Here is a 14583-nt window from a genome sequence, read left to right on the forward strand (position 1 = left end):
GGCAGGAGTGTCAGTCTAATACTAATTTAAAGAGGGAAAAATCCCTTTGTCAGTTCACTGCAAACACAAGAATGAAAACTAATAAAAACATCTTCCAATAAAAGGTGTTTCCATTACAGCTAAATCCTTATCAAAGCAAACAAGCCTTTTCATTTTAGCCTTTTTATAGAAACTTTGACTGATAAAAACGTGCCTAGGTCATGTTACCTTTTCAGTGACAAGTAATGATTTCATGCAAATATTCAAGTTGAGAATGGACACACAGGAAACGTTGATCTTAAAACCTTGTGTCTTATGAAGATGGTTATTCAAATTAGCTTGAAATCCTGTGCAAAACAAGGCTGGGGACGTTTCAGATGCATGCAGCTTTTAAGGGTGTCATAGCGGAGAGAAAGGATTCATTGCTGAACAGCACCACAGCAGCCAGTGGGAGTGGGAAAGCTCCATGTCATGCAAATGTACAGGCATCCCTGCCCTCAGCTGTGCCTCTAAACAAGATGCAGCATAACACAGACCTCTCCCCCACCAGATAAAGGAGAATCTCTGCTAGCTGTCAATGGGAGCACAGCTCTCAGCTAAGAGTTTTGAGAAAACATTGGGACTTTTTTTTGCACACAGAAAAATTTCAACACGAAAATAACAACCCAGGTAGATCCAAGCTCCCTGATGCATTACAGCTTTTGCTCTCCGAGTCAGGGATGCTTCATGGGAAACACAGCGCCTGTGGGGAGAAGACCCACAGGGAAGGAGCAGGGCAGCAGGCAAGGAAGGTTCCAGCTTGCAAGAAGCACAACGGAAAACATTTCCAAGACAAAATGCTTGAGTTTGGCTTCATTCAATGAAAAGCTGAAATCTTCCATGGAAAGCAGATGCTTTTTAACATTCTCCCCCACTCCCTAAATTGCTTGGCCCAAAAGCAGCAGTGACAGAGATGTCTGGAGCAGAGCCATTTTATCATCTTCAGTCCATCTGTCAGGGGAAACAGAGCTACATCACCACAGTCTGTGCATTACTGTGTCATTTATAACACAGGCTACCGAGGGCACCAGTCTGGGGGTCACTTGAGAGGGGAAGAGAGTCAGAGAGGAAAATCATTTATCAGCGTATTTACAAATCCTTGTGTGTGACCACTGGGAAACACACAGAAAGGAAGGAAAAGGGTCTGCTAAATGGCTGAGCGTACTCTTGCCTAACGGAGCTCCCCACACCAACAGCTCGGCTGCAGTTGCACCTTGCTGTCCGGCAGGCAGGCCCAGGGTGGCCAGCTGGCTCCTGTGGGCTCTCCAGCAGCACAAAGACTGTCCCACCTTCCACCTGCACCATCCTGCATCCCAGTATTACCTGTAACAGCTCAAGAGGAATCACGGCCCTACGTTCGAAGGAACTGGAGATCTTGACTTGAAAATGACCAAGAGGACTTCTCAAGACCCTTGCCTGTGACTCTTTGCAGGAGTCAGTTCAAACCTCTGCATTAGAGACTTCCCGCCCTCGGTCTCACTGTTCTCCAGTTCCCACATCCGCAAAGTGACACTGACTCACTTCTGACTGCTTATGGCACGGGGACAGTCCCTTCTTTGCGTTTGCTCATCTCCTAACAGAGAGCCTCCAATCTCCCCTGGAGCCTTGGACTGCCACAGGAATAAAACCAATTGAGAATAATCCATGAAATGCCACATAACAAGCCAACATGTGACGAGCCTGCAAGCACGGGAGCACCTATCACTGCCACAGCTAACGGCAAGTACCACCCAACTGACACAGAACAGGTTTCAAGAGTGTAACCTGAGGACAGAGGGGCAAGCAGGCAACTGGAAGTCACACGGGCCTGGAGCTGCCAGTTCCTTGGCATCACAGCTACAGACTTGTCCAACAGCGGCAGCACCATGGGACTAAGAGTCTGTCCCAGCCAACATCCTAAGCAACGTGGTGACGTGACACGCTGTTAAATAAAAGGGATCCTTGAGAGATTTCTCGCTCCTCTTCTTTATTGACTAGGACTGCAAGTGATAGTACCTGATCTAGAGCACCCTGTGGAGCTTCCTCTTGCCAGGCTGGACCAGGAATCTCCTTTCACAAGAATTTTCTCTTTCCTGTAGGTCTACCACATTCCTTGCCGTGGGTTTTCACACCCCCAACCACACACAGCACGAGAGAAGAAAAGAGAAGGCGACAAAGGCAGCTGGTCACTGTAGGGTACAAACCTCCCAGCAACACCCAGTTCCAGGCAGGGTCCCGGGGTGGGTTTTGGCAGATTAGCTTAAATGGGTGCTGGAAGAAGCTATTTGCAGCACACGAGAGAACCCAAGAAACCAACAACCCACTCCCAGACCTTGGCTAGTAACATTTTGTCTACAAGCAAGGAGATGCACACACTCACAACTGCACCTGACACTTACTTACATCCGTGTTGGGGACAAAGCATGCGTGCAGCAGTCCAGCCGCGCTCACGAGACCCTGCCCAGCTCCTCAACCAAATCCAGCCAGGTGAAATCACATCACCATCTGGACACGTGGCTTCTTAGCAACTGCAACATGAAGATGGTTTTGGCCTGAGTCTTTTCACCTGTGATTGTACGTGTCAGAGCACAGGGCGGCACTCGGGCCGGCTGGGGCTCCCGCGCGGGATCACATCTCCCTCCAGCGCCCGCTCCCAGCAACAACAGCACGTTGCTCCGGGCGTCACCGGCCAGGTCACCCTCACCGCTGGGCACGGGCGACAACACTGCTCTCTGGGTGGCTTCGTGCGGCTGCCCCTCAGTGGTTCTTGCTTCCCTATCCACATCCATCAGAAAACCAAGCTCTTCATTCCGCTGGCAAAAACCCTCGGTGAAATTAACTCTTAGTGGACTTTCCCCATCCAATTATGGAGGCAGAGACTCCACAGCCAGAATCATCCCTCTCCCCAAAGCTCTGATCTCTGAACATAACTCTGCTGTGGGACGTTGCCAGCCTCTGCAACAGACACTGGGGGCCCCAAGCTCTCAGGCTAAGCCCCGAGCGGCCAGACCTTGGCACCTCCAGGCCCTGCTCTGCACACACTAAAATTTCTGTGTAAACCTTTGCAGACAGGATTGCTGCTTTGGAAGAGAGATCTGGATATGCTGCTCCCAGAAAGGTCTCCCAAGGGACGAGACTTCCGCCGACCCCGACCTGTTCTCAGGGTAAGTCACCATCACTGAAAACGTTTGTTCCTTATTTAACAGGAAGACTTGTAGGAAATTCCTCACGCTCTTCGGCTTGGATCCAGACAGGCAGCTACATTCCACCAAAACCCACAGATGCATCTCGGCTGCAAACTGCCTCTCCTTCAGCAAAGTATGGAACTGCCACAGCACATCGGGACGACCAAGAGCACGGATCCAAATCACAGGACTACTAAAGCCAGCAAAGAGTTGTGTTTCCAAAGGACTATACCTGCACCGCCACCAGCAGCAAGGACAGGTCTTGCAGCCAGCCAGGTATCCTGAACTCACCTTCCCTCCAGTGACACACGAGCGAGGCTGTGGATGCGAATGTGAAATCCCATGCGCTCACAATGCATTTGTTTTACTGAACCTCCTAATTACTTTACATGCTCTCCCTGGGCTACAAAGAGAGACATAAACAGATTAACTAAATTAGGCCAATTAAAGGTTCCCTAATGGAATGAAATGTTTCAGGCAAGCTTGAGAGAGGAAATGGGCAGAGAGGAATGAAAGACAATGCAATGTCAGGCAAACCAAGCAGGGCAGGAAAAGACTACTTCAAAAACTAAGGTTCACAAATAAAACGCAATTTCACCTCTTGTATATCTTCAGGTATTCCAGTAACACACTATGTATCAACAGAGCTCCTTTTACTCTAAGCAAAAGAATACCCCCGGAGGCAAAGCATGTACTCTAGACATCACACCTTCTCACAGCATCTATGTGCCACGCCAACAGGAGTAGCGCAGCTTTCTGCAGCAGTCAGTTCGGTGGCTGCAGAGATCCCCAGTCATCTGGGGATGAGGGGTCACTGTCTCAAGAGATAAAAAGGGGTGGTAGATGGCGTGGGGATCCCAAACTTAAGATTTGACAGCCGAGACTGACCCAGTCAGTTTTACAGAGGGGGAAATTCATGGTTGCCCAGCACCAGACTGCAGCCAAGACCACCAGTACTTTGCAGAGCCAGGACAGGATCAGACCCTGGCTTCCCACACACCAAACAAAGGCTCTTGCCTAGCGGGGGAGTCCAGTCACCACGTGCATAGGTCCTTACCTTCCTCTTCCCATGAATGACGTCCTCAGGGAGGCTCGTGTGGATGAGGCTGTGAACTTCCGTCAGTTCTGTGATGTCCCCGAGGGGCACGGGTGCATCCTCCGGGAGCGGGGACATGAGGGACTCCAGCTCATGTGAGTCCAAGGTGGCACCGGGAGCTGCCACTCCTTGCCTGCTCCGGTGGTAGTAAGTGTGGTTGCCAGCTGCCTGGGAATCCAGGCCTGGCAGGGCCTCCCTGAGGGAAAACAAGCAAGAGTTGACATCTCTCATGAGCCTCACTTTCCTCTGTCCCGAACAGCCATGGACCGCCAAAGTGATCCCCTCCAGGCTACTCAGCCTGCCCTCGTGGAAGCGACCAGGCCCAAGCCCCTGCCCTGACACTCCTGAGGAAGGGGATCATCTACCCACATCCTACTGTAACAGCTTTTGCTGCAGTGGCCTCTCCCCAGCTGCATCTCTTGATTACCGTCACTAATCCTAAAGCTCACACAAACCCTGGTGCTGGATGGAAAGCCCTTGCCAGTGCCTCACAAGGGCAGCAGACAACACGAGCCCTAGCGCTAGAGCAAGTACTCTCTAACCCCTGCCTGTGGAGAGCTGTGTCCCTCCCGTCATCTCTGCTTTACAGGTAAGAGATGCAATGGGACAGAAAAGTTTGGTGACCAAGTTAGGACAAGACTTCAGAAGCTGCTTGTTCCTAAACCTGAGATCTGCTGCCAGCTCAAAGCTCTTCTCAGCAATTAAGCTGGTTTCTGATCATGGTCTTTCCAAATGTTTGTGGCTGGATTCAGACCCTGGGGATAGCAGGGGACTTTGGGCTGAGTCCAACCCTCCTTAAACCAGCCTGTCAGGCACCGGGAAGTCTTTCATCATTTTCCCAACTGGAAGTTAACGAATCCTTTCCAAATATCCTTAGAGCTGTCCAACCTCAGAAGCAAAACACTGCCCACACTAAAAGACACAGGTAATAATCCAGCAAATAGTGGGTTTTTCTCTCTTCTTTTTTTTTTCTTTCTCAAAAAACCCCACCCTATTAGTCTAACAATGCAAATTAAAGAGAAACTACTGACAAAACCAGTGAAAAGCCTATACTAACTATGTTCTTTAGCCATCTAGCACTCCCAAGACTCAATCTTTGTATTTACTGATGTCATACATGGCATCCCAAGTAGCCCAGCTGAACAAAGGGAAGAAGCTTAGAATGTATTTTGTCTCCTTCCACATCAGCCTCCTTCACCTCCTGCAAAGGTGAGGTGACACCTACCTCTGCTTGCTGTTGCGGAAGCTGGCACACATGCAGAAGAGTATGCAGAGCAGCCCCAGGCAGACTCCCACAATGATTCCTGTGACAGAGTGGATATCCAGAACATCTAACAGGGGAAGGACAAATACATCATTTCAGCTGCTAGCAGGAAGAACGCACTAAGCATCTTATGTTCAGAAGAGCACTGGCTTCACTAAAACCGACAGGTGATGCCTCTATACACGTAAGGGAGGGAGATTACCCAGCAGTGACAATTTAGAGCAGCTTAAAGCAAATTGGTATCTATGCACATTCATTAATTTCACGCTACGCAGGCCTAACAGAAAGGCAGCAAGATGCATATTGCATGTGCCCTTCCACAGCAGCTGGGATGGGGAAGGGAGACAGAAGTTTAGCTGTGGGATGGGTTCTGGAGCTGCACATCTGAGGACTCTGCCGTGATCCTCTGCACTGGCCTACGCACAGTCATCTCTCACATCCTGTGCAGTGACAGCAGGTAATAGCTTAGCAAACAGAAATGCCACTGCTGACAAAACCATGGTCTTCAGCAACGCAACTCACTTCCAGTACTGTGACAAAGGGGAAATTCCTACCAGACAGCTTCTCCCGGAGGGTGTGCACATCCTTAACGTTTGAATAGGGACCAGATCCCACGACTGTCTTTGCTCCCATCTTGAAGAAGTATCTGGTATCACTTTCCAGGCCATGCACTTCAGTGCTGAAGATATTTCCTGATCAAAAGCAAGTCAAAAGAGGTTTAAAATGTGCAGTTTCAGGAGTGTTCAGGGGCTGGAGCAAAGAAGCAGTGGAATTCTGTTGGACCCTCAAAAGTGAGGGATTTTGTGTCATGAGCTCTAGGAGGTAATTCATGTACCTCTGGCATTAATGAACTTGCGGCCTAAAGAGCTGATGATACAGACTGCACGTGGTGTTGCTGGCATACGTTCTCACAGGAATTACTGGCTGCCAGCCTCTATCTGCATTTTCTGGATGATAATGGCTGAAGCCCTAGACATGCATGACTTCATGTCTCTCAGCAGTCATGTCCCTGGACTCTCCTCTGACCAGGAGCAAGGCCCAGCATATGCTCCAAGAAAGCTGCCAGCATGGGGTCTTGAATATTTATTTGTATGTGCTCAAATGAGGCAAAAATCCAGGCAGCAGAACTGATCAACCAGGGTTTCACAGACAAGGAAGAAGGCAGGAGGAGGAGGAGGACCTGATGGGGTATTACAGTATCTCAAAGAGACTCACCTTCTCGCGTCAGCAAGGTCCACATGTCATCTGGCTGCGTGTTGTTGGCATTATACAGGATGAGGTACTCCACAATGATGCCGTTGGGCTCGACAGGGGGGCACCAGTGCACCTGGACAGCGTAGGGGTTCAGCGGGTGCAGCCGCAGGTCAGAGGGAGGAGTCGAGGGACCTGGCAGAGACAAGTAAAGACCTGGCATGAACAGCGGGAGAGAGGAGGAAAGCGTTCAACTTGCAGGGCATGACAACTGCCCTGTGCCTTCTCTGGATTCTTCTCAGTGGTGCCGCATGTTAGCAAGCATGAAACGATGGGCAGCCTGGGTGGCCAGACACCTCATCCAACCAAGCTGCAGAGAGCGCAGAAAGGAGGCTGCCGAGCCCAGTACAAGGCAGGACTTGTGCACCATGGCCAACCAGTCCAGGGAAACGCTCCCGCTATCATCTCTGCCCCCCAGCCTTCACCAGATCTGAAGCTACAAAGCAAAGATCTTACTGGAAAACCAGGCTGGGCAAGGCACTCTTGTTCTGACAGTGACATTCAGCACCATGGAGGACCTAGCATTTAAGTGATGCATTATCAGCTCTCTCTAATGAGCAGGATTTCTCTGAACCCAGAGCCAACCCCACAGTAGTAACAACAATTGTTGCCTTAACTCTCTTTACATACTCCTATCTGTTTACAAAGCAGCACTTTTTTAATGGACTTGGGGAAAGCCACCAGGATGCTTAGAGGCTCTCAGCATGTACACAGGGGCATCATGGCTTAGAGGTGATCTAAGATCACATCTCCCAGGGGCACATTAGGTGGGATTTGACAGAGATTCAGAGAAAGCCAGGAGAAATCAGGATCAATTCCCATAAATACTCACGGTCAGGAAGCGTGAACCGCTCCACCACGCTGCCGAAGGGCCCGTCGATGCCAACACCATTGGACTGCACAGCAAACTCATACCTGGTGTAGGGCTTCAACCCACTAATGAGAATGTCTTCATCCGAGCTGCCAAAAAAGGACACATTCACAAGGCCATGAACACTAGATGGTTCTCCCACTCACTATCACCTTGATACCTTACCAGGAACACTTTAAGAGGTTATCCTAACTCTTACAGTACTTACTTTTCACCAAAAGCTTCATCTCCTGCAGTCATGTGAATGCAAGAGCCCTCAACTCCCAGATACAGAGTAAAGTAGGTTCCTAGCCTCCAGGACCATTTCTAATGTACTTGCAGAGAAAAGCTTGAAAATGCAGCCTGGCTATAGGCTGAAAACCCGCACAGGAATCCATATTTTAAATACATCCCCAAATTACTGTAACTGCCTAAACTCTAGCAATTTTTAAACCAAACTTTTGAGTACCATCTGGCAAATCTTGAATGTTTTGAGACTGGCCATGTTATTAATAGGAAAACAAGCACATAAGGTGCAACCAAAGCAGAAAAGATGCAGAGACCAGCCAGTAAATGATCTCTTGGTATTAAAGTCATAGACAACTCCCAGTGCCACATTCACACTTGAGCAGTTATGAAAGTATCTGTGACCAAGTCAGACATTTCCAGTATGTGAAACACCCAGGATTTTGCTCGGTGCTGGAACTTCAATGCAGGTTCCTCCTGCCCTGTCTTTATTTCTGACATGAGCGATATATGGCGAGTGAACGCCCAGTATCTCTCTTTACCTTGTGTAGTATGTAACCAGAGAGGCATTTTTCAGGCCCCAGGGGCTGAAGCGCACAGTGTAGTTGACAATTTTGACTGTTGTGAAGTCAGGTTTCTTCCACCTGAGCCATATGGAAGTTGAGCTGTTGGACTCTGCATAGACTTGGACTGGAGGCAGCGGAGGACCCTTCTGCACAGGAGGATCTATGATGAGAGACAGAAAGAGAAAAGACATGTGGAGACATACATGTCAGTAAGGCAAGGGACAGCCATCATGAAAACAGAAACCATGGAATGAAACAGGCCTAGGCTGTGAAGCCTGCACCGATAGGCTGGCCTCCAGTGTAAGCCCAGATGTCCAGCTTAGCCCTCCTGTGCAGTCCACGCTTTCCCTCACCTGCGGGAAAGGTCACAACGAGGACCCATGCACCAAGGTGGCCATGTACTGCTGTGGAGCACAGGAGGCCAGCTTCAAAGCTACCCACCTGGCAGGCCTGCACCAGGGTAAGGAGGAGCCCAGAACGTTCACCGTCCCACAACAGACTGGCAGAGCTGAGAATGGAGCCTAAATCTTCAAAGCTTTTACTTTCTTTGTAACACTGCAAAAAGCCTGGCATGCTGCTAACTCACATTCTCAAATCTTCCTAACGTAAGAGACGAAACCCAGGTGATTTGACATTTCCTGAGCCACTAACAGGGCCAGAGAGAACACAGTGAAGGCCATCCACACCCAGTGTAAGAACTACCCTAATGAGAAGGGGGTTATTTTGCTCCTTTCTCTCCTTCCCACTATAATTCCTCCAATGCAATTTGCAATGACTGTCAAAGGAAGTTCCCTTATATTGGGACTTTCCTGTTTGGGTATTGTCCTTGAAGTTCATCTTCTGTGACGTTACCTCTACTCTTCCTTTGAAGCCACATGCCAAGCAGAAGAGACAGACAACAAATGAAGGGCATTCCTCACCTACTGCTGTTGCAGGTGCCTTTTCTGTTTTGCCCTTCCAAACCGCTGCATAACCATCTTCGTGCTTATTGAATGCCACCAGCTTCACCTCATAGAGTTTCCCAGGAGCTGGAAAAATCAATCAGGGTTTGTCTGGGGTTATTTTTGTTACCAACCCTCCCCGGTTAGACATGTTTTCTTTGATCTGACCAGCTTTTCTCACCATCCAAGAAAGCAGCTTGAACAGACTTGCATTTGCCAATACAGCAGGGAGTCCCCCTTCCACTTACAGGCTTTCCACATTCACATACTGCCTCACAACTGGTGTGTGTATCATCACAGCTGCTCCCCTCACTTTTTACAGAAAGCATCAGCAGCAAATGGACTTGCCCCAGACACCAAGGGTTAACAGCACCATGGCCTGTAGCACATCATCCCAGAATCTCCTGATCTTTCTCCCTTGCAAACTACTAAAGAAACCTATGCATGGTAACTCCTCACTCCCCACCACGGAAGTGGATGTACTGCATTGTTTATTCTTAAGGAGGGCATCCTCTCCTCTCCAAAATGCACCTCCCATTTCTAAAGTCCGTTCTGATTCTAAAGTCCGTTCTAAAGTCCTCACTGCTGCGAGGATCTTCCTTCCAGCAAGTCCTCACATGCCCTGTTAAGTCACTGGCAGTTTTTGTTGTATGGTGACTATCTTGCTTCCACAGCAGAGTTTCCTGATTTGCAATTAGAAAAGCAACAGAGCACACAAAACCCACACCGGAAACCTGAGGGCCCTCATTACACATTCTTCCCATCAGACAACCATGCACTCTACAGGGAACCTCACACTTGAATCCAAACTGAGCTGTGGGACAGGGTGCTTTGTCTCCAGGTAGTGCTGCCCTGGTTCAAAATTCACTTCCCTCTTTCCTGTGGCCTTTCATCAGCTGAAATACTCCTCTGCTGTATTAACTAACATCTGAGGGGTTTTTTAACAGAAAGGTTTACTGGAAGAAACAACTGGGGAGATACAAAGTTCTCAAATAAGACACTGGCCAGCTTCTCCCTTCAGCAGCCAGCCCAGCCAGAAGCTTGATGAGAGCAGTCCAGAATGTCTTTAGATGCCTTGGCTGCAGCGCATTGATGAAGTTTGTTAATTTGGGATGTGCCCATTCATTCCCTGCTCTGACAGATCACTGCTCTCTTTCTGCCAGACAACGTAAGCAGAATAAAACCTTTCTTATTGATGCCAATTTTATTATTACTGCACTGATTACGGTCCCAGAGGCTAATGGTACCAATTACCAAAGGCTTTCTCTGCTCCACAACATATGTTCACACTCAGAATATAAAAAAAGTTCAGCCACATTTTTCCCCAAAAAAGAATCCCAAAAGCAAACAGAGTTTTGTCTGCCTCCAAGACAGCCTGATCTGCATTTCCACGCTCTCCAGCCACAGGAAAATGTTTGAAACCTACACAAGGGGGATGAGACCAAAGGGCACTCAATTTCCAAATGGCTGGGACCACAGGCTCGGTGGAACAAAGAACCCCACAGTCTAGTCACACCAGCACACACACACTCTGCCTCCTGCCTGAGCGTTTGGCTGAGCTTCACTGGGACACGAGCTCATAGTGGATGATACGATCCAAAACGAGGAGGAAGAGCTCACAGATGTGATGCAGCTGTGGGCAGCTCCTGTTGGACAATGAAGGAAAGGACAAGTCCTCCATTCTCCCTCCCTGGGTAGGATCAATACAGCAGCCGCTTCCACGTGAAACTAGGGGAGCTCCACTATAAGATCAAGCAATTCACATTCTGAAAATAGGGGTATTTTGGATTTCTCAGTCAGAGGCTTGGCTTCCATTTTTATACACTGGCCCAGATGTTCAAGCTCTTAGAACATGCAGATATAAAGCTCTCAAGCTGTCAAGAAGCTAGTAGGCAGCATGAAAACAGATGTATTTCACTGCATTCCATCATACATTAAATATAAGCAGAATAATCTAGTCCAGATCATTTCAAATCACTAATCTGGATGACTGCATAATACATCCAATATGCTAAATATGTTGTTTCATTCAGTTTTTCAAGGTGTTCAGATTGGCCAGGTGCCATATGCTATATTTTCCTGTAAGTGGAAAAACACCCTGATCTCCAGGGAGTCACTCCCAGAGGAATGTAATCTTCCTTTATGGGAACATGGAAGACAGGATCAGATCCTTATCATTTATTTTTCATGTAAGTTATGGCCCTGGTAGTTGCATACCATTACAGAGACTAACTGCTAGAACATACGTGGAAATCAATGCAAATTTCTCAGGGAAAAGCCCTCCTGGTGATTCAGGACAGCTTCCTTTTGATTTGGCAGGCTCATGAAATTGCTGAATTTCTTACGTGCCTTTGAACAGCTGCCCATCTCTCTCACAGGATTTCAGCACATACCTCTTGGACAAGATACAAGGCATGTCATTAGAAGTATCATTCTAAGGAGACACGGTTTGCTCCAGAGGTTAGCACGAGCACGGAAGAAAAGTATTGTCTTATTTCAGATAGCTCAAATGGAGAGAGCTGAGACATTATCAAAGGCAAAAATCAAGAACCCAGATGTTCAGGGTAAGGCAAAAGATGAGGAAGTCTGCAGGCTAGGGAAGAGGTGGTAGACAAAGCTGGCACCATTTCAGTAGCAGGACCAGCGAGTGCAAGAGAAAACAAAACAAGAATCTTGCATTGAACTAGCACAAGGAACCTTACTGCAGCCTAAAACACAGCCTAGCGTTACAGAAAACTAGGGGAGGGAAACGTTGGCAAGGGTCTTTGCTGGTGTAATAAACTTACTATCACTGTGAATAAAGAGCAACTGTGCTCAAGAAGCTCTCTCCAAATCTGCTTTCTGCACACCCATCCACCTCTGTCTGAGACATGCCTCAAAAGAGCAGTCTCCCCAGAAAGCACTTCCCCTCTTGCCCTGCTATGCTCCTGGAAAAAACAAAAAACAAGGAAAACCAGGAAATAAAAACTGAACTATGCAGGAACAGCCAGTGCGACAGGAGTTTTGTCTCTCAGGCCACACCCCAAACCAAGACAAGACAAGAGGCAGAGCGTTGGCTTTAGTGACACGGCAGAGGTGTGGAGCCCAGGGACCTTTAGTGACCGTGTTGCAGCCATCAGTAGCCTCCAGCGGGGAAGCTGGACCTTGTTTGCACTGATATTGTATGCAACCATGTCTGAGCTACAGCCCTGTACTCCCGGTGCCTAACCCTGGGATCTCCTGACACTGTTTCAAACACTTCAGCAGGCTTCCTAGAGGGGTGCTGGATGCTCCATGCCTGTCAGCGTTTAAGAGGCATTTGGACAATGCCTTAATAATTTGCTTTAACCTTTGGTCAGCCCTTAAGCAGCAGTTAAACTAGATGATCATTGCAGGTCCCTTCCAACTGAGATACTCTGTTTTATGGAACAAAGAACATTCTATACTTATCTCTCCAAGCTCTTGACCCAACCTGTAGTTTCAGCTATGACACCTCTTCAGCAGCCCACCTCACACGGAACCCCCCGGGCAGACCTCACTCTCCCACCAGACAGCACCGTTTACCACATGCAGCCACCTTACCCTGACATCAAGAGATACTCCCAAGAGACAGTGTTGGGTATTTTGGTTGGTTGGTTTTACAGAGGGATCTTAGGAGAGGTTTCTGCTGCTGTGCTTCCCAGGCAGACATCCATGAGCTGGGAAATCCCCCCAGCTGATTCCCCATCAGCCAGCGTGCAGCAGCATAGATCACATCAGGGCCGCTAACCTTTTCTGAGACTGCTACCCACTCCGCCTGCAAGACCCCTCATGCAGATGTAAGCACTGGTGCAGGGCAGCTCCCTGCCATAAAAGTAAACCCTTCCAAACACCAACCACTCCTCCTCCTTGTTTCATGTCCAGACCCCCCTGCCTTTCTCAGCACAGCTGGATTCCTGACCCCTTCCTTTACTGTACGCGTGCAAGAGCACAACATTCAACAGCACAAGGGGGAGAAAAGAGAAAATCCACGGCTGGAAGAAACCCGAGACTCTCTTCCTGACACAATGATGGGCGATACACAACCACCAAATCATAAGGAAACCATTAGGGCTTGATGATTGCCCAAATTTAAGGAAGCAATTACAGAAGAACAAGCAGCCTTCTCAGCATCATCATGCCAGAGCATTTGGAACCAATTCAGCCCACTCCTGAGCCCCTCTGCTAACTGACTTGCCAGTGGTTAGAGCAGCGCATGATGATGTTCACATGTGGTTTCCTCAGTGCAATAATTACAGACCTAAATTCTTCAGAGAAACTCATAACTGTTAACACCCTCTCAGTGGCAGGATGGCTGCAGCATAGCTGGAAACCTACTCAGTGATGACATAAACTGTCTTTCCAGGTGCTGCAGCCTGACCTTTATACCATGCATAATATATATGCTAGACGTGTAAGATGAACCAGCACGAGAAACACTCTCCCTGCAGTCTCAGCTCACTGGGCAGTAACAGGGATGAAGCATGAAGTGGGGGATGGAACAGCTCTAAGAAGCAGAATCCTGTTTCAAGGATGCATCTGCCATGACTCTCTTTTCTCTCTCCATCCTGCATCAACAGGCAAATCAACTAATGAGTGTGATCAGATGTTAGAAACAGAACTCCTTATGGGAAACACTAAGCACAGTTAGCCAGGCAGGCAGATCTGACTGTGATGCTGAGCTGTTCTCCAGCCGTGGACACTCACTCTTCTATCCCTCTTCCCTTAGGGGGAGGTGGAGGAGTACACTGACCCGAAATCAGCATGCTGTGAATTAACCCATGTCTGCATTCTAATACAGAGAGATTTCAAATAGCATGCAATTATGGAGCTGCTTAGAAATACACAGGGAAGAAGAGATCATTGTCCTGACTGGAGATCTTAATCTAGACACTCTTTATACCGACACAATAAAAACCACTAACCAATTCAGAACCACTTATTAGCGTACACTAAGTATATTAGTAGCCCCTGGCTAAACATGCAATCCCTGTTACACTGGCACCAGAAATTTCTGTTTTAAACTCTGCTTAGAACAAGCCCCAAGAGCTCTACTCCAGAAATGATTCTGGGTACTCTTGAAAAAGCTCACGCGGTCCTGGTCCTATGTATCTGCAGCCAAGCAGATAACTGAGCCTCTTGGAAGCATCCCAGGGCTGCTACAAAAAGCAAGAGATAGACCCTGGGTTT

General features: G+C 48.4%; 1 protein-coding gene across 3 annotated transcripts in view; it reads right to left on the reverse strand.

The window, feature by feature from the left end:
- IGDCC4 (immunoglobulin superfamily DCC subclass member 4) overlaps positions 1 to 14583 on the reverse strand; it is a 111475-nt gene that overhangs the window by 10358 nt on the left and 86534 nt on the right. For all 3 annotated transcript variants that reach the window (XM_080396930.1, XM_080396929.1, XM_080396928.1), the window contains 7 exons: positions 9376 to 9483; positions 8432 to 8615; positions 7626 to 7753; positions 6758 to 6928; positions 6097 to 6234; positions 5504 to 5609; positions 4240 to 4474 (listed from right to left, as the gene is read on the reverse strand). In XM_080396930.1, the coding sequence (XP_080253056.1) occupies positions 4240 to 4474; positions 5504 to 5609; positions 6097 to 6234; positions 6758 to 6928; positions 7626 to 7753; positions 8432 to 8615; positions 9376 to 9483 (1070 nt within the window). The remainder of the gene's footprint in view (positions 1 to 4239; positions 4475 to 5503; positions 5610 to 6096; positions 6235 to 6757; positions 6929 to 7625; positions 7754 to 8431; positions 8616 to 9375; positions 9484 to 14583) is intronic.

This window comes from Falco punctatus (genome assembly GCF_963210335.1).
Source record: "Falco punctatus genome assembly, chromosome: 7".
NCBI classification, from domain to species: Eukaryota; Metazoa; Chordata; class Aves; order Falconiformes; family Falconidae; genus Falco; species Falco punctatus.